This window comes from Nerophis ophidion, linkage group LG01 (genome assembly GCF_033978795.1).
Source record: "Nerophis ophidion isolate RoL-2023_Sa linkage group LG01, RoL_Noph_v1.0, whole genome shotgun sequence".
Classification (NCBI taxonomy): Eukaryota; Metazoa; Chordata; class Actinopteri; order Syngnathiformes; family Syngnathidae; genus Nerophis; species Nerophis ophidion.
In genome coordinates this window covers 38,100,552-38,120,246 of record NC_084611.1, presented here as the reverse complement: position 1 = coordinate 38,120,246, position 19,695 = coordinate 38,100,552, and the positions used below count along the sequence as shown (strand labels likewise).

Below are 19,695 nucleotides of genomic sequence, written 5' to 3'. Positions count from 1 at the left end.
GATCGGTACAACGTCCGGATAACTGAAGACGCCGCACCGATCCGCCTGTCGATCTCACGATCCACTCTTCCCTCACTCGTGAACAAAACTCCTAGGTACTTGAACTCCTCCACTTGGGGCAGGGTCTCCTCCCCAACCCGGAGATGGCATCCCACCCTTTTCCGGGCGAGAACCATGGATTCGGACTTGGAGGTGTTGATTCTCATTCCGGTCGCTTCACACTCGGCTGCGAACCGATCCAGTGAAAGCTGATGATCCCAGTCAGATGAAGCCATCAGGACCACATCCTCTGCAAAAAGCAGAGACCTAATCCTGCGGTTACCAAACCGGATCCCCTCAACGCCTTGACTGCGCCTAGAAATTCTGTCCATAAAAGTTATGAACAGAATCGGTGACAAAGGACAGTCTTGGCGGAGTCCAACCCTCACTGGAAATGTATACGACTTACTGCCGGCAATGCGGGCCAAGCTCTGGCACTGATCGTACAGGGAACGGACCGCCACAATAAGACAGTCCGATACCCCATACTCTCTGAGCACTCCCCACAGGACTTCCCGAGGGACACGGTCGAATGCCTTCTCCAAGTCCACAAAGCACATGTAGACTGGTTGGGCAAACTCCCATGCACCCTCAAGAACCCTGCCGAGAGTATAGAGCTGGTCCACAGTTCCACGACCAGGACGAAAACCACACTGTTCCTCCTGAATCCGAGGTTCGACTATCCGACGTAGCCTCCTCTCCAGTACACCTGAATAAACCTTACCGGGAAGGCTGAGGAGTGTGATCCCACGATAGTTGGAACAAACCCTCCGGTCCCCCTTCTTAAAGAGAGGAACCACCACCCCGGTCTGCCAATCCAGAGGTACCGCCCCCGATGTCCACGCGATGCTGCAAAGTCTTGTCGACCAAGACAGCCCCACAGCATCCAGAGCCTTAAGGAACTCCGGGCGGATCTCGTCCACCCCTGGGGCCTTGCCACCGAGGAGCTTTTTAACTACCTCAGCCACCTCAGCCCCAGAAATAGGAGAGTCCACCACAGATTCCCCAGGCACTGCTTCCTCATAGGAAGACGTGTTGGTGGGATTGAGGAGGTCTTCGAAGTATTCCTTCCACCTATCCACAACATCCGCAGTTGAGGTCAGCAGAACACCATCCGCACCATACACGGTGTTGATAGTGCACTGCTTCCCCTTGCTGAGGCGGCGGACGGTGGTCCAGAATCGCTTCGAAGCCGTCCGGAAGTCGTTTTCCATGGCTTACCCGAACTCCTCCCATGTCCGAGTTTTTGCCTCCGCGACCGCTGAAGCTGCACACCGCTTGGCCTGTCGGTACCTGTCCACTGCCTCCGGAGTCCTATGAGCCAAAAGGACCCGATAGGACTCCTTCTTCAGCTTGACGGCATCCCTCACCGCTGGTGTCCACCAAGGGGTTTTAGGATTGCCGCCCCGACAGGCACCAACTACCTTGCGGCCACAGCTCCGATCTGCCGCCTTGACAATAGAGGTGCGGAACATGGTCCACTCGGACTCAATGTCCAGCACCTCCCTCGTGACATGTTCAAAGTTCTTCCGGAGGTGGGAATTGAAACTTTGTCTGACAGGAGACTCTGCCAGACGTTCCCAGCAGACCCTCACAATGCGTTTGGGCCTCCCAGGTCTGTCCGGCATCCTCCCCCACCATCGCAGCCAACTCACCACCAGGTGGTGATCGGTAGAAAGCTCCGCCCCTCTCTTCACCCGAGTGTCCAAAACACGAGGCCGCAAATCCGATGACACAACTACAAAGTCGATCATGGAACTGCGGCCTAGGGTGTCCTGGTGCCAAGTGCACATATGGACACCCTTATGTTTCAACATGGTGTTTGTTATGGACAAACCGTGACGAGCACAAAAGTCCAATAACAAAACACCACTCGGGTTCAGATCCGGGCGGCCATTCTTCCCAATCACGCCTCTCCAGGTTTCACTGTCGTTGCCAACGTGAGCGTTGAAGTCTCCCAGTAGGACAAGGGAATCACCCGGGGGAGCACTTTCCAGTACTCCCTCGAGTGTTCCCAAAAAGGGTGGGTACTCTGAACTGCTGCTTGATGTGTAAGCACAAACAACAGTCAGGACCCGTCCCCCCACCCGAAGGCGGAGGGAGGCTACCCTTTCGTCCACCGGGTTGAACTCCAACGTACAGGCTTTGAGCCGGGGGGAAACAAGAATTGCCACCCCAGCCCGTCGCCTCTCACTGCCGGCAACGCCAGAGTGGAAGAGGGTCCAATCCCTCTCGAGAGAAGTGGTTCCAGAGCCCTTGCTGTGCGTCGAAGTGAGTCCAACTATATCCAGCCGGAATTTCTCGACTTCGCGCACTAGCTCAGGCTCTTTCCCCCCGAGTGAGGTGACGTTCCACGTCCCAAGCGCTAGCTTCTGTAGCCGAGGATCGGACCGCCAAGTGCCCTGCCTTCGGCTGCCGTCCAGCTCACATTGCACCCGACCTCTATGGCCCCTGCTATGGGTGGTGAGCCCATTGGAGGGGTGACCCACGTTGCCTCTTCGGGCTGTGCCCGGCCGGGGCCCATGGGAACAGGCCCGGCCACCAGGCGCTCGCCATCGTGCCTCACCTCCGGGCCTGGCTCCAGAGGGGGGCCCCGGTGACCCGCGTCCGGGCGAGGGAAATCTGGGTCCATGATTTTTCTTCTTCATAAAGGTCTTCGAGCTGCTCTTTGTCTGATCCCTCACCTAGAACCTGTTTGCCTTGGGAGACCCTACCAGGGGGCTTTATGCCCCCGGACAACATAGCTCCTAGGATCATTGGGACACGCAAACTCCTCTACCACGATAAGGTTGCAGCTCAGAGAGGAGACTTTTTGAAACCAATACCGATAATTTCCTATATTACATTTTAAAACATTTATCGGCCGATAATATTGGCAGTCCGATATTAACGGACATCTCTACATATATGTAGTATTTATGTATTATATATAAATTATATAATATATATACTGATATATGTTTATATAATATGTATTTTAGACATTAAAACATGGGTTGATGCAACATTTAGTTTGATGTAAGATAAACTGGAAAAATATAAGTTGAGATAACTTTAAAAGGTTCAATGTATTTTAGCAAGTTCCTACAACTACAAGTCAAGTTGACTCAACGTGGTAAATGGTCAGTATTTGACGATACCGGATTATATATATTTGTACATCCATTAATCAGTCAATCGAAATGTATTTACATAGCCCTTAATCACAAGTGTCTCAAAGGGCTGCACAAGCCTCGACGACATCCTCGGCTCAGATCCCAAATACAGTCGTGCTCATAAGTTTAAATACCCTCGGAAAATTAATGACTTATTGGATGATATGAATGATAACACAAAAGCCTTTCTTTCACTCCTGGTTAATGGTTGGATGAAGCTTTTTAATGGCAAACAAATGTGTTTATTCTCTAACTCAAAATGACAAAAGAAAGATCCTGATGAAAAGTTCACATACCCCAGTGACTTTCCCTTGATAACATGCACAAAAGCTGACACAAACAGGTTTGAATGGTTAATCATGATTCATATCCTCACCCGTGACCTGTTTGTTTGTAATTCCTGTGCGCGCGCTAAAGGTCAATGACCACAGACCATTACATCTTACAATTGAAGTTAAAAAGTGGCTTTGGAGCAATCAAAGCTCCTCACACGGTACTAAGGTGTGTATTATATTTATCCATGACAGCATTTTTGTTGTAAATTGTGAGGTGTGTCTGTTAAAATCATGGCTGTTTTTACAAATGATGACAGATGTGAACAAGAGCATGTATTGTCTTTGTGTGATGATGTAAATGAGGTGTGGTTGTATTGTATATTAAGTATGTGTCCATGAAAGGGGATTTTATGACTCGTGAATTTTATTGCATGATTTTTGTATCCCTTTAATTTAGGTAGCCAGGGACTGCAGATGGAAATGACCTATTTAGCTACAAACCCCGTTTCCATATGAGTTGGGAAATTGTGTTGGATGTAAATATAAATGGAATACAATGATTTGCAAATCATTTTCAACCCATATTCAGTTGAATATGCTACAAAAACAACATATTTGATGTTCAAACTGATAAACATTTTTTGTGTGCAAATAATCATTAACTTTAGAATTTTATGCCAGCAACACGTGACAAAGAAGTTGGGAATGGTAGCAAAAAATAATGATAAAGTTGAGGAATGCTCATCAAACACTTATATGGAACATCCCACAGGTGTGCCGGCTAATTGGGAACAGGTGGGTGCCATGATTGGGTATAAAAGCAGCTTCCATGAAATGCTAAGTCATTCCCAAACAAGGATGGGGCGAGGGTCACCACTTTGTAAGCAAATTGTCGAACAGTTTTAGAACAACATTTCTCAACAAGCTATTGCAAGGAATTTAGGGATTTTACCATCTACGTTCCGTAAAATCATCAAAAAGTTCAGAGAATCTGGAGAAATCACTGCACGTAAGCGATGATATTACGGACTTTTGATCCCTTGCATCAAAAACCGACAGCAGTGTGTTTTGAGATTCTGGATAGTATAGCGCCCCCTCAGAGCTATACGTCCAAAACCAAAACAGGAGCCTTGGCTCAATGAAACCACACGCACAGCTCGGCGTGAGTGGCGAAGGGCGGAGCGCAAGTGGAAATGGGATCACTTGGAAGTCTATCAAATTTTAAAAGAAAACTGTCGAAATTATCAAAGTGTGGTTAAAGCTGAAAAAACTAAATATTTGTCAGACTTAATTTTAAATAGTATCAACAAGCCATGTGTTCTTTTTAATACTATTAGTTCTGTTCTTAATCCGAATCCAGCCACTTCACTGGAGATGACAAGTGAAACTTGTGAAAAATGTGTCTCCTTTTTTAACGACAAGGTTGCTTCTATTCGGGCAAATCTTTCTCGTTCTCCGTTGAGTTTTAATGTGGCCACTCAGTGTTCGGCTATGTTTTGTCACTTTGAGCCTGTGTCCATGCCTGAGCTTACAGGAATAGTCGACAAGCTAAAACCCTCATCCTCCTCGCTTTTTTAAAGAAATCTGGAACACTATTGACTTGTCTGTTAGGGACATCATCAACAGCAGCCTGATTTCTGGCTGTGTCCCCACTTTGTAAAAGAGCTGTTGTTGAGCCTTTGATTTAAACAAGTTTTGATCCGACAAATTTGTCAAATTATCGGCCCATTTCCAAATTACCTTTTGTGTCAAACATTTTGGAGAAATGTGTTTTGGCACAACTGCAGCCTTTTTTAGATGAAAATAGCACTTTAGAGCCATTTCAGTCTGGATACAAAGCTTTGCACAGTACTGAATCTGCACTTTTAAAGGTTTTTAATGACTTGCTTGATGTCTGATTCTGGCAGCTCTGCCATTTTAGTGCTTTTAGATCTTACAGCTGCCTTTGACACAGTCGACCACACAATTCTTTTAGACTGCCTGACAGACTGTGTGGGTGTCAGGGGGACTGCATTACAGTGGTTCAGAGCCTACCTGTCTGAGAGGTCCTTCTCTGTCAGGCTGGGGGACGCCACCTCTTCTTCTGCCCCGCTTTACTGTGGTGTCCCCCAGGGATCTATTTTAGAACCCATCCTGTTTGCGCTTTATCTCCTCCCTCTTAGAGATATTTTTAGGAGGCATGGAGTGTTTCATCACTTTTATGCGGACGACTGCCAAATTTATATGCCGATTTCAAAAGGCCACGGCCCCCTGACACCTCTTCTTAACTATCTATGCGACGTCAAGGCTTGGTTAGCACAGAATTTTTTAATAATGAATGAGGGAAAAACGGAAATTTTAGTTTTTGGTCCGGCCCTCACTGACTTGGGACATTGCAAAATTATGTGCGTCCCAAAGTCACCAACCTTGGCGTCACTATAGACAGTGATCTTAAACTAGACAAACAAGTCAATGGCGTTTTAAAATTGTGTTTTTATCACCTTTGTCTTTTAGTAAAGGTTAAACCGTTTTTATCTTTTAACCTTTTTGAACAAGTCGTGCATGCTTTTATTTCAAGTCGCCTGGACTACTGCAATGCACTTTATGCTGGCATTAGCCAAAAAGCTCTCTCCCGGGTGCACTTAGTCCAGAACGCGGCAGTGAGACTTTTAACAGGGGCCAGGAAACGCCAGCATATAACCCCAATTCTTCAGAGTTTGCACTGGCTCCCTGTTCATTTTAGAATTGATTTCAAAACATTGCTGTTTGTTTTAAAATCTTTACATGGACTGGCACCTCAGTATATCTCGGACCTCATCCAAATTTACATTCCTGCGCACGCTCTGAGGTCCGAGAGCCAGTTCCAGCTCGTGGTGCCCAAGACCAGACTTAAGACCAGGGGAGACAGGGCCTTCTCTGTGGTCGGCCCTAAGCTCTGGAACACTCTGCCCCTCCATGTTCAAACTGCCTCCACAGTGGAGTGTTTTAAGTCTCGTCTTAAGACCCACTTTTATTCTTTGGCTTTTAACACTAAGTGAGTTGTGTAGTCCTCTGTCCTCTGTTGTCCTTTGTGTTTTTTATACACTTTGATTTCCATTTTACTGTTTTAATTGCTTTTACCCTTTAAAAAATGTTTTTATCATATTTATTTTTATATTGTTTTTATATTGGTTTTATATTTATTTATTTTTGTTTTTATTCAGTCATTGGTAGAGCATAATATTGTTTTTAATCTTGTTTTTAACATGGCTGTGCAGCACTTTGGAAATATTCTTGTTGTTTAAATGTGCTATATAAATAAAGTGGATTGGATTGGATTGATCACCACATGAGCTCAGGAACACTTCATAAAACCACTGTCAGTAACTACAGTTGGTCGCTACATCTGTTAGTGCAAGGTAAAACTCTACTATACAAAGCCAAACCCATTTATCAACAATATTCTGAAACACCGCTGGTTTGGCTGAGCCCGAGCTCTCCTAAGATGGACTGATGCAAAGTGGAAAGGTGTTCTGTGGTCTGACGAGTCCACATTTCAAATTATATTCGGAAACAGAGGACGTGGTGTCCTTCAGAACCAAGAGGAAAATAACCATCCGGATTGTTATAGGCGCAAAGTTCAAAAGCCAGCATCTGTGGTGGTATGGGGGTGTATTAGTGCCCAAGGCATGGGTAACTTACACATCTGTGAAGGCACCATTAATGCTGAAAGGTCCATACAGGTTTTGGAACAACATATGTTGTCATCCAAGCAACGTTATCATGGACGCCCATGCTTATTTCAGCAAGACAAGTGTTATAACAGCGTGGCTTCGTAAAAAAAGAGTGCGGGTATTTTCCTGGCCCGCCTGCAGTCCAGACCTGTCTCCCATCGAAAATCTGTGGCGCAATATGAAGCGTAAAATACGACAGCGGAGACCCCGGACTGTTGAACGACTGAAACTTTATATAAAACAAGAATGGGAAAGAATTCCTCTTTCAAAGCTTCAACAATTAGTTTCCTCAGTTCCCAAACGTTTATTGAGTGTTGTTAAAAGAAGGTGACGTAACACAGTGGTGAACATGCCCTTTCCCAACTACTTTGGCACGTGTTGCAGCCATGAAATTCTAAGTTAATTATTATTTGCGAAAAAAAAAAAATCAAGTTTATGAGTTTGAACATCAAATATCTTGTCTTTGTAGTGCATTCAATTGAATATGGGTTGAAAAGGATTTGCAAATCATTGTATTCCGTTTATATTTACATCTAACACAATTTCCCAACTCCAATGGAAACAGGGTTAGCATAATCTGGTACAGAACATATCTGTCTTCGAGCTTAATGTTTCTTTGCATTTTCCTTTCAAATAAAGACTAAACATCCAGTGCTGAACTGACATTTCGGAATTCTGAATCATGGGGAAAGCAAAAAAAGTTGTAGAAGGATGTGCGAGAAAAGGCAACTGGACTGCATAAAACAGGAAAAAAAATATATTCAAGGATCTGAGAATGCCAATCAGCAGGGTTGATACACTGATTAAAGGTGGAAAACGACGGATTCTGTTGAAACCAGTGGTGTGCTGTCAGATAGATACATAGGTCTTTATCGTCATTGCACAAGTACAACGAAACTTTTTCTGCACAAACCCATTCAAGATTAGACAAAAAAACAGTCTACAGGGTTACAGAACAGGAAAAGTAATGATTCTGTTGACACCAGTGGTGTGCTGTCAGATAGAAAGATAGATAGATAGGTCTTTATCGTCATTGCACAAGTACAACGAAACTTTTTCTGCACAAACCCATTCAAGATTAGACAAAAAAACAGTCTACAGGGTTACAGAACAGGAAAAGTAATGATTCTGTTGACACCAGTGGTGTGCTGTCAGATAGAAAGATAGATAGATAGGTCTTTATCATCATTGCACAAGTACAACAAAACTTTGTTTTCAGCACAAACTCGCTCAAGATTAGACAAACAGTGTACAGGGTTACAGAACAGGAACGCTGATGGTTCGCCACAAGGCGCTCCGTAAAAGATGGGGAAAAAGGTCAAACACCGGGGAAGGATGAGTGAAAAACTACAATCTAGACTGGGCTCCTAATTGTAGATTAAGAAATTGTTTTTCTTCGAGAAGACTAAACAGTGACTTGCCTTCTCTGTGTGTCCGTGCTGGATTCTCCAATTCCAATTTAATTATTCCTTCTCAGCAAGCTTTTCCAAGATGAGATCCATTTTGCGATTCAAATCAGAAATCGCTCCAGTCTGTGTTCCCCCAGCCCGACCCAATCCTTCCATTGCGTTGAACAGCCGTTGGGCCCCTTGAGTGGCTGCCATCGTTTTCCGAATTTGACGATACACCAGAGCAATGCCCAGCCCAATCAGCAGGTGCCCCGCGATCTCAAAGATTAAGCCATGCTAGTGCAAGTGCATGACAATAATTCAAAACACTACTCACAAGAAAACACCAAAAAAGTTCAAATAAGTCAGGGGGTGACAGTACACCTACTTTGAGACAAGAGCTATAGTGATGCATGCTTGGTTATGGTTTGAATTCATATCCAACAATTGCGAGAACGACCTTTTGAGTTCTATTTTTTAATGTTTTCTGCTGGTGGCGTGCCTCGGAATTTTTTCAATGGGAAAAAAATGCGAAAATGTGAGTTGAACAATATCGGATATCGGAAAAAAAAAGCCATTATCGGACATCTCTAGTTTGGGGTCATTGTCCTGTTGGAACACCCAACTGCGCCCAAAACTCAACTCAACCTACGGGTTGATGATTTTAGCTTGTCCTGACGAATTTGGAGGTAATCCTCCTTTTTCATTGTCCCATTTACTCTCTGCAAAGCACCAGTTCCATTGGCAGCAAAACAGGCCCAGAGCATAATAAATACTACCACCATCATGCTTCACGGTAGGAATGGCGTTCCTGGGATTAAAGGCTTCACCTTTTCTCCTCCAAACAAATTGCTGGGTATTGTGGCCAAACAGCTCCATTTTTGTTTCATCTGACCACAGAACTTTCTTCCAGAAGGTGTTATGTTTGTCCACGTGATGTCAGATGACACAAAAAATGTGCTGTTTGGCCATGTTATGTTATGTTCTTTACAAGTGTATGTAAACTTTTGACCACGACTGTACATACAGAAAATATTCTATAGTCAGTCAGCGATGTACCCCATTTGAACATTTTTTTAATTCAAGTACCCCCTAATCAGAGCAAAGCGCTCTTGGTTGAAAAAAAGAGATAAAGTAAAATACAGCACTATGTCATCAGTTTCTGATTTATTAAATTGTATAACAGTGCAAAATATTGCTCATTTGTAGTGGTCTTTCTTGAAAAAAAACTTGTTGAAAAATAGACAAGTGATTAAATTATAAATAAAGATTTCTACACATAGAAGTAATCATCAACTTAAAGTGCCCTCTTTCGGGATTGTAATAGAGATCCTTCTGGATCCATGAACTTAATTCTAAACATTTCTTCACAAAAAAAGAAATCTTTAACATCAATATTTATGGAACATGTCCACCAAAAATCTAGCTGTCAACACTGAATATTGCATTGTTGCATTTCTTTTCACAGTTTATGAACTTACATTTGTATGTTGTTGAAGTATTATTCAATAATTATATTCATAAAGGATTTTTTAATTGTTGCTATTTTTAGAATTAAAAAAAGAAAGTCTCACGTACCCCTTGGCATACCTTCAAGTACCCCCAGGGGTACGCGTACCCCCATTTGAGAACCACTGCTGTATTGATTGATTGATACTTTTATGAGTAGATTGCACGGTTCAGTACATATTCCGTACAATTGACCACTAAATGGTAACACCCAAATAAGTTTTTCAACTTGTTTAAGTCGGGGTCCAAGTTAATCAATTCATGGTACAAATATATACTATCAGCATAATACAGTTATCACACAAGTTAAGCATCATAGTATGTACATTGAAATATTTACATTATTTACAAAATAGTCTTATCAGGGGTCACCAACGCGGTGCCCGTGGGCACCTGGTAGCCCGTAAGGACCAGATGAGTCGCTCGCTTGCCTGTTCTAAAAATAGCTCAAATAGGTGCCTCTATTTTTTTAATTTTATTTATTTACTAGCAAGCTGGTCTCGCTTTGCTCGAAAATTTTAATTCTGAGACAAAACTTAAATAGAATTTGAAAATCCAAGAAAATATTTTAAAGACTTGGTCTTCACTTCTTTAAATACATTCATTTATTTTTTTACTTTGCTTCTTATAACTTTCAGCAAGACAATTTTAGAGAAAAAGACAACCTTAAAAATGATTTTAGGTTTTTTAAACACATATACCTTTTTATCTTTTAAATTAATTCCTCTTATTTCCTGACAATTTAAATAAATGTTCAAGTATTTTTTTTATTTTTTATTATTGTAAAGAATAATAAATACATTTTAATTTAATTCTTCATTTTAGCTTCTGTTTTTTGACAAGGATATTTGCTATATTTAACCTATTTAAAACATGTCATCAAAATTTTAAAATTAATCTTAATCAGGAAAAATTACTAATGATGTTCCATAAATTCTTTTTTAAATTTTTTCAAAAACATTCGAATTAGCTAGTTTTTCTCTTCCTTTTTTTCGGTTGAATATTGAATTTTAAAGAGTCGAAATTGAAGATAAACTATGTTTCAAAATCTAATTTTCTTTTTTGTGTGTTTTCTCCTCTTTTAAACCGTTCAATTATGTGTTTTTTTTTCATCATTTATTCTCTACAAAAAACCTTCCGTAAAAGGGAAAAAAATGTACGACGGGATGACAGACAGATATACCACATTTTTTAAATGTATTTATTAAAGGTAGATTGAGCAAATTGGCTATTTCTGGCAATTTATTTAATTGTGTATTAAACTGGTAGCCCTTCGCATTAATCAGTACCCAAGAAGTAGCTCTTGGTTTCAAAAAGGTTGGTGACCCCTGCTCTATATTCTGTTGCACCCTCACTGTTGTCATTTCCAGTTCCATTGACATCGTCTCTTCCTCTCAGGTCCGACCGGAAGAGAAGTCTGGCCATTTGACGAACGGACCAATGGCTGCTCGCCGTCTTGTCTTGCCTCCTTGCCGTGACGTCGCTTTCCCGGACACAGAACACGAGCGTGCCTCTTCGCATGAACGGACTAGCAGCAGTAAAAAAAAAACTATAATGAAAAAAAATTGGTCCCACATACACACGCACAGTGTCAAAAGGGAAAGGTGCTCATTGGAATCCATTTATTAATATTTACCAAGCGGCTTTGTTATTGATTAACGCTGATGATCATCAACCTCACGTGCACTATTAACATTTTTGGACACACATACAGTAAAGGACTGTACTGTACAAACATGTAACAGATACTGCTGCTGCCAATCAACACTCTATCTTTCGATTACTGTGAGGTCATTAAGTTAGCAACATGGCATGTTTGAATGTCTCTGCAGTGACTTGTGCATGCTTTGTGTGTGTGTGTGTGTGTGTGTGTGTGTGTGTGTGTGTGTGTGTGTGTGTGTGTGTGTGTGTGTGTGCGTGTGTGTGTGTGTGTGTGTGAGAGAGAGAGAGAGAGAAATATTGGAGGAAAGTATGAACTTTTGTTATTCCATTCTTTTCTGGGAACATAATAAAAAAAACTTATACCAAACCTCTGAGCTCTATCTGTACATTTGAGGAATACAGTAGAACAGTACCTCCACTTAAAGGGGCTGTTTGCAACACTGACACATTATACACTATATTGGCAAAAGTTTTTGGCCACCTGCCTTGACTCACATGTGAACTTGAAGTGCCATCCCGTTCCTAATCCATAGGGTTCAATGTGACGTCGATCCGCCTTTTGCAGCTTTTACAGCTTCAACTCTTTGTCCACAAGGTTGCGGAGTGTGTTTATAGGGATTTTCCGATCGTTTTTCCAAAAAGCGCGTTGGTGAGGTCACACGCTGATGTTGGTTTGAGAAGGCCCCGCTCTTAATCCCCGTTCTAATTCCTCCCAAAGGTGTTCTATCGGGTTCGGGTCAGGACTCTGAGCAGGCCAGTCAAGTTCATCCTCCACACCAGACCGGGGCGGTATAGCTCGGTTGGTAGAGTGGCTGTGCCAGAAACTCGAGGGTTCCAGGTTCGATCCCCGCTTCAGTCATCCTAGTCACTGTCGTGTCCTTGGGCTAGACACTTTATCCACCTACTCCCAGTGCCACCCACACTGTTTTAAATGTAACTTAAATACTGGGTTCCACTATGTAAAAGTGCTTTGAGTCACTAGAGAAAAGCACTATACCGTATTTCCTTGAATTGCTGCTGGGCTCTAAGAGATTGGATGAGAAGCTCTGTCATTCGGGTGGAACGGACTGTCTGATTGTGGCGGTACGATCATTGTCAGAGCTTGGTCCGCATTGACGGCAGTAAGTCGGACCCGTTTCCAGTGAGGGTTGGACTCCGCCTAGGCTGTCCAATGTCACTGATTCTGTTCATAACTTTCATGTACAGAATATCTAGGCGCATTCAGGAAGTTGAGGGGATCTGTTTTGGTGGCTGCAGGATTAGGTCTCTGCTTCATCTGGCCAAGATCTTCAGCTCTCACTGGATCGGTTCGCAGCCAAGTGTGAAGCGACTGGGATGGGAATCAGCACCTCCAAGTCCGAGTCAATGGTTCTCGCCTGGAAAACTGTGGCGTGCCATCTCTGGGTTGGGGAGACCATCTTGCCCCAAGTAGAGGAGTTCAAGTACCTCGAAGTCTTGTTCACGAGTGAGGGAAGAGTGGATCGTGAGAGTGACAGGCGGATCGGAAGGCAAAGCTCTCAATTTACCGGTCGATCTACGTTCCCCTCACCTATGGTCATGAGCTTTGGGTCATGACCAACAGGATAAGATCACGGGTACAAGCGGCCGAAATGAGTTCCCTCCGCCGTGTGGCGGGGCTCTCCCTTAGAGATAGGGTGAGAAGCTCTGCCATCCGGGAGGGACTCAAAGTAAAGCCGCTGCTCCTCCACATCGAGAGGAGCCAGATGAGGTGGTTCGGGTATCTGGTCAGGATGCCACCCGAACGCCTCCCTAAGGAAGTGTTTTGGGCACGTCCGACCGGTAGGAGACCACGGGGAAGACCCAGGACACGTTGGGAAGACTATCTCTCCCGGCTGGCCTGGGAACGCCTCGGGATCCCCCGGGAGGAGCTGGACGAAGTGGCTAGCGAGAGGGAAGTCTGGGCTAAGGGAAAAATCTCCAAATCCATTGCTATTCTTAAATGTTTTATAAAGTAAGAATGAGAAATGCCTGCATATGTTAGATTATTCTTTTATTTTTGTTACGATCCACTTCATGGATCGTTTGTTGTTTGCTTTTGTGTATGTTTTGATCACATTTTGGAATCTGCTGATTCCAGTATTTGAGCACTTCCTTGTTTACATCCGTCACCATGGCTTTGTCATCTGTTTCACCTGCACTGGTGTCAGGCGCACACCTGTCTGTGATTCTGATTTTGTATTTAAGCCAGCCTGCTACCTTTGTTCTGCCTTGCCGGTTTGTTTGCTACCCGCAACAGTTACGTGAGTTTTGTCTGCATGGTTGTATTCTGTCTGCTAAGTGTAGCTTAGCCTCCGCCCGCTCGGCTCGCGCTTTATGGACTTTTTGAACTCTGCCTTTTGCTAACGTTTTGTATTCTGCTTCCCGTGCATTGGCACACTTTTATTTTACTGTTAGTACAAGTTTTATTTTGTATTTTTATATTAAAACCTGTTCCTACCTTCATTCCTGCTTGTTTTGATCCCGTGCATCAAGAGGCAACACTCCCCGCACATCCACGATGCGGCGCTATCGTAACAGAAACCGGCCAGCAGAAACGCGTCACCTTGCGTGGGATCTTCCAAAACTCCGTCCCCACCAAGCAGAATATCCAGCCAAGTACTCCACCGCTACAGCCCTGGACTTTTCATTTAGGGTTGGTAGCTTGTTCGTTTCTCCTGTTTCCAACCACCACTCTGTTAGCTCCTTTAGCCCTGCACAAGCTTCCGCCTCCCCTGTCACTCAAAGTGACGTCACTTTGTTCCTGCCTCCCTATGATGTCACTATTAACCCCTTGTTAGACTCTCCACAGAATTTTTTTTCCGATGATAGCAGTGACGATGAGTTTTTTGATTCAGAATTTTCTCATTTGTCACCCAAAGACCTATTTTCTTTAAAGAAGATTTATAAGGACAATTATTGCACCCCCATGCCCAGTCACCCGCCAAACAATGACGTTAATTCTAAGATTAATTATTATCAGGGCATTTTTCGCCACCACAGTTCTGGTCAGTATTGGCCCCCCACACTTGCTTCCCCGCTTCGTAATTCTCGTTTCCCGCCCAAGTCTGTGCCTTGTCCCTTCCCCCTTAGAGAGGAATTTGAACAGGTTAGAGGGGAAGAGTCTGCAATCCTCCAAACATGCCGCCGCCCACCCTAGGGGTCAGTTTCTGACCTCGGGGAGCGCGCCTAAATTCGCGTTTTAAGGAGGGGGGGTGCTAGTATTAGCAGCCGTGCTACGGAGGTAGCACAGCTGCAAACAACTAAGCCACCTCGACAACCGGTCAAACCTCTCCCACCTCTATCCCAGCACTTGAAACTCCGGCCCATTAGACCTCCTTCACCGGAGTTCCCCCCGGTTAAGTCTGTACTTCCCTCTAGACCTCCTCCGCCTGTGTTCCGTCCTGTTAAGCCACTACGGCCTCCTAGACGTCCTCCGCCTGTGTCCTGTCCTGTTAAGCCATTACGGCCTCCTAGACCTCCTCCACCTGTGTTCCGTCCGTGCATAAGTCTTTGTTCTAGTCCCAGTTCTGTACTTTGTCAGAGTTCAAGTCCTACCGTCTTCGTAGTCCGTGTTCTAGTCTTACTCGTCGACCGACTTGTAGATTGAGTCGTAGTCCAAGTCCTGGTCCGAGTTTTTGTTCTAGTCCTAATCCGAGTCCTGATCCGAGTCCTATTCCGAGTCGTGATTGTAGTCCTAGTCCTGGTCCGAGTTTCTGTTTGAGTCGTATTTGTAGTCCGAATCATAGTCCGTGTTCTGATTTCCCTCGTGGTCTTAGTCCGAACCCTAGTCCTTGCCCAAGTTCTTGCACGAGCCCCAGTGTTACTGTAAATCCTAGTCCTTGTCCAAGTCCTTGCCCGAGCACCGGTATGATTGTTAGTCCCAGTCCTTGCCCAAGCCCTAGTTTGACCGTCTGTCCTAGTTCTTGCCCAAACCCTGGTATGACTAAGTCCTGGTACTTGCCCAAGCCCTTGTCAAAGCACTAGTCTGATTGTTAGTCCTGGTCCTCGCCCAAGTCCTTGCCCAAGCCCTAGCGTTATCCTTAGTTCTAATCGTAGTTCTAGTCCATGTCTGAGCCTTTCTCCTTGTTCTCCTCGGTGGGTCCCTTTGCCTGCTCCACGGCTGATACCAGTTCCAGCTCCGCGGCGGAGACCAGTACCTGCTCCGTGGCGGATACCAGTTCCTGCTCCACCAGTACCAGCTCAGCGGACGATACCAGTTCTTGCTCCGCAGCGGAGACCAGTACCTGCTCCGCAGCGCATACCATTTCTTGCTCCACCAGTACCAGCTCAGCGGCCAATACCAGCTCCTGCTCAGCGGCCAATACCAGCTCCTGCTCCGCGGCAGAGACCAGTACCTGCTCCGCGGGGGGAACCATTTCCTGCTCCACCAGCTCCTGCTCAGCGGCCGATACTAGCTCCTGCTCAGCGGCCAAAACCGGCTCCAGCTCAGTGGCCGATACCACTACTTGCTCTGCGGCCGATACCAGTACTTGCTCCACGGCTGAGACTAGCTCCTGCCCTTCTGCCAGCATCAGTGCCTGCTCCTCCATGTCAGCCACGGGTGTGGCCGTACCCTGGACGTCCCCCTCAGCGGGCGCATCCACCTCCGCTCCGGCCACGGGTGTGGCCGTACCCCGAACGTCCTCCTCAGCGGCCGCACCCTGGTCCTCGTCAGCCACGAAGATGGCCTCTGTGGGTCCGCCCGCCCAGACTTTGGTTGCAGCGGCGTTCCACCCGCCGCCGCCACTTGTAATGTCCCCGGTGGATTCGGGGACAGGGGACTTGCCGACCCTCCGCCAGGGTTGTGGGAGGGGGGTTCTCTGTATGTTTTTTTTTTGGGGGCATCTGGGATCTTCCCCTTAAGGGAGGGGTGATGTTACGATCCACTTCAAGGATCGTTTGTTGTTTGCTTTTGTGTATGTTTTGATCACATTTTGGACTCTGCCGATCCAAGTATTTGAGCACTTCCTTGTTTACATCCGTCACCATGGCTTTGTCATTTGTTTCACCTGCACTGGTGTCAGGCGCACACCTGTCTGTGATTCTGATTTTGTATTTAAGCCCGCCTGCTACCTTTGTTCTGCCTGGCCGGTTTGTTTGCTACCCGCATCAGTTACGTGAGTTTTGTCTTCATGTTTGTATTCTGTCTGCTAAGTGTAGCTTAGCCTCCGCGCGCTCGACTCGCGCTTTATGGACTTTTTGAACTCTGCCTATTGCTAACGTTTTGTATTCTGCTTCCCGTGCATTGGCACACTTTTATTTTACCGTTTGTACAAGTGTTCTTTTGTATTTTTATATCAAAACCTGTTCCTACCTTCATTCCTGCTTGTTTTGATCCCGTGCATCGAGAGGCGACACTCCCCGCACATCCACGATGCGGCGCTATTGTAACAATTTTTCCATATTTAACAGATTGTGTTGAAGTTTGGGGAAAGGTTTATAAAACAAACATAGACCCAATAATACAATTTCAAAAAAGGGTCATTAGAATTGTAATGGCAATCTTCACCTTCAAATGTTCAAATTTTTTGTCATTATGAAACAAGTTTGATGGAGTGATCCTACGCAGTAGCAAACATTGCATATGAAGTGAGGTCCAGTCGGAAATCCAGTTTATGCATATTTATTGAATGACTTGCAGGGTGAATTAAATATTACCGGGATTATTGCAGTGATTTTGTGTTATAGGTTCTCCTGCCTGTTGCTGCCTGCTGTTGTCTGCCGTTGTTAAGAACGGTTTGTGCTCCCATACCTGAGTCTTTCCTCGTTTGGCTCACCTGTGCTCCTACATATCCCTTCCCACCTGCACTGCTCAACCAAAAAGCCCGCCAACTAGTGACAAAAGAAAGTAAATGCCAACTCAAAAATAAGGATGCCTTAAATGGCTCCTACAAGAATGATATACAAACCGTCCTACTATGAACATACCAATCCATTATTCATAAGTTCTAATGTATTGAAATTTTCACACATTGTGTTTTTAAAAACAATGGAAATTATGTTTGGAGTAAAGAACAACAGCCTTCCAGCTTGTATTCTTAGGTTATTTCATTTAAGGGGAGAAAAATATAATTTACGGGACATATCGATTTTTGAAATAGGTAAAGTAAGAATGAATATAAAATACAAATGTATTTCAGTTTAAAGAGTTAAATTGTGGAACGAACTCAGTGATGAGCTGAAGACATGGCTTCTTTGGTAAGGTTTAAGAAAACCTTAAAAGGTGCCATCCATCCATCCATCCATCTTCTTCCGCTTATCCGAGGTTGGGTCGCGAGGGCAGCAGCCTAAGCAGGGAAGCCCAGACTTCCCTCTCCCCAGCCACTTCGTCTAGCTCTTCCCGGGGGATCCCGAGGCGTTCCCAGGCCAGTCGGGAGACATAGTCTTCCCAACGTGTCCTGGATCTTCCCCGTGGCCTCCTACCGGTCTGACGTGCCCTAAACACCTCCCTAGGGAGGCGTTCGGGCGGCATCCTGACCAGATGCCCGAACCACCTCATCTGGCTCCTCTTGATGTGGAGGAGCAGCGGCTTTACTTTGAGCTCCTCCGGGATGGCAGAGCTTCTCACCCTATCTCTAAGGGAGAGCCCCGCCACCCGGTGGAGGAAACTCATTTCATTATCCTTTCGGTCATGACCCACAACTCATGACCAAAGGTGAGGATGGGAACATAGATCGAATGGTAAATTGAGAGCTTTGCCTTCCGGCTCAGCTCCTTCTTCACCACAACGGATCGGTACAACGTCCGCATTACTGAATACGCCGCACCGATCCGCCTGTCGATCTCACGATCCACTCTTCCCTCACCCGTGAACAAGACTCCTATGTACTTGAACTCCTCCACTTGGGGCAGAGTCTCCTCCCCAACCCGGAGATGGTATTCCACCCTTTTCTGGGCGAGAACCATGGAGGTGCTGATTCTCATTCCGTTCGCTTCACACTCGGCTGCAAACCGATCCAGTGAGAGCTGAAGATCCCGGCCGGATGAAGCTATCAGGACCACATCATCTGCAATAAGCAGAGACCTAATCCCGCGGCCACCAAACCGGAACCCCTCAACGCCTTGACTGCGCCTAGAAATTCTGTCCATAAAAGTTATGGACAGAATCGGTGACAAAGGACAATGGAAATGTTTTCGACTTACTGCCGGCAATGCGGATCAAGCTCAGGCACTGATCGTACAGGGAGCGGACCGCCACAATAAGACAGTCATACTCTGTGAGCACTCCCCACAGGACTTCCCGAGGGATACGGTCGAATGCCTTCTCCAAGTCCACAAAGCACATGTAGACTGGTTGGGCAAACTCCCATGCACCCTCAAGAACCCTGCCAAGAGTATACAGTAGAGCTGGTCCACAGTTCTACGACCAGGACGAAAACCACACTGTTCCTCCTGAATCCGTATATAAGTATAGGATAGGCAAATATAAGCTTTGGCTTTCAGCCTATTCCTTTTTCGGTCATTCTTTTTCTTTTCTTTTGTGTGAATGGGTATGATTGTTGATATGTACAACCTGTACTGTTAAACTGATCACACAAAATGGTTGATTGATTATTTGACCGAAATAAACTTATTTCATTCATTCATTCCCTGCTTAAGCTGCTGCCTCCGCGACCCGACCTCAGATAAGTGGAAGAAGATGGATGGATGGATGTTTTTTTTTTTTAAAGTTGTTGTTGAAAATATGGAGCCAGAAAACTGCCAGTAACTTTTTAGTATTAAAAAAACTTTGTAACTTAAAATATTATTTAAAATTTTTTTTTTACTGACAATAGTGTTAAAAGATATTTACAAACCCCGTTACCATATGAGTTGGGAAATTGTGCTAGATGTACAGTGGGGCAAAAAAGTATTTAGTCAGCCACCGTTTGTGCAAGTTCTCCCACTTAAAATGATGACAGAGGTCTGTAATTTTCATAATAGGTACACTTCAACTGTGAGAGTCAGAATGTGAAAAAAAATCCAGGAATTCACA

At 44.9% G+C, this 19,695-nt stretch overlaps 2 protein-coding genes across 6 annotated transcripts in view; one reads left to right on the top strand and one right to left on the bottom strand.

Moving 5' to 3' along the window:
• The window catches only part of LOC133553664 (protein prune homolog 2-like), a 149,442-nt gene extending 137,380 nt beyond the window's left edge, over positions 1–12,062 (top strand). For 3 of the 5 annotated variants that reach the window (XM_061902162.1, XM_061902157.1, XM_061902150.1), the window contains one exon: positions 11,457–11,635. In XM_061902162.1, the coding sequence (XP_061758146.1) occupies positions 11,457–11,487 (31 nt within the window). In that variant the 3' untranslated portion in view covers positions 11,488–11,635. Of the gene's footprint in view, positions 1–11,456 lie in introns of all 5 variants that reach the window. The other 2 variants (XM_061902133.1, XM_061902142.1) reach the window with 2 other exon arrangements.
• Positions 1–17,089, bottom strand: part of LOC133558151 (uncharacterized) — a 192,932-nt gene extending 175,843 nt beyond the window's left edge. Inside the window, exons 1-2 of the mRNA XM_061909353.1 lie at positions 17,035–17,089; positions 14,179–16,578 (exon numbers count right to left, since the gene is read on the bottom strand). Of these exons, the coding sequence (XP_061765337.1) occupies positions 15,779–16,578; positions 17,035–17,089 (855 nt within the window). The 3' untranslated portion in view covers positions 14,179–15,778. The remainder of the gene's footprint in view (positions 1–14,178; positions 16,579–17,034) is intronic.
• Between the last annotated feature and the right edge of the window lie 2,606 nt (positions 17,090–19,695).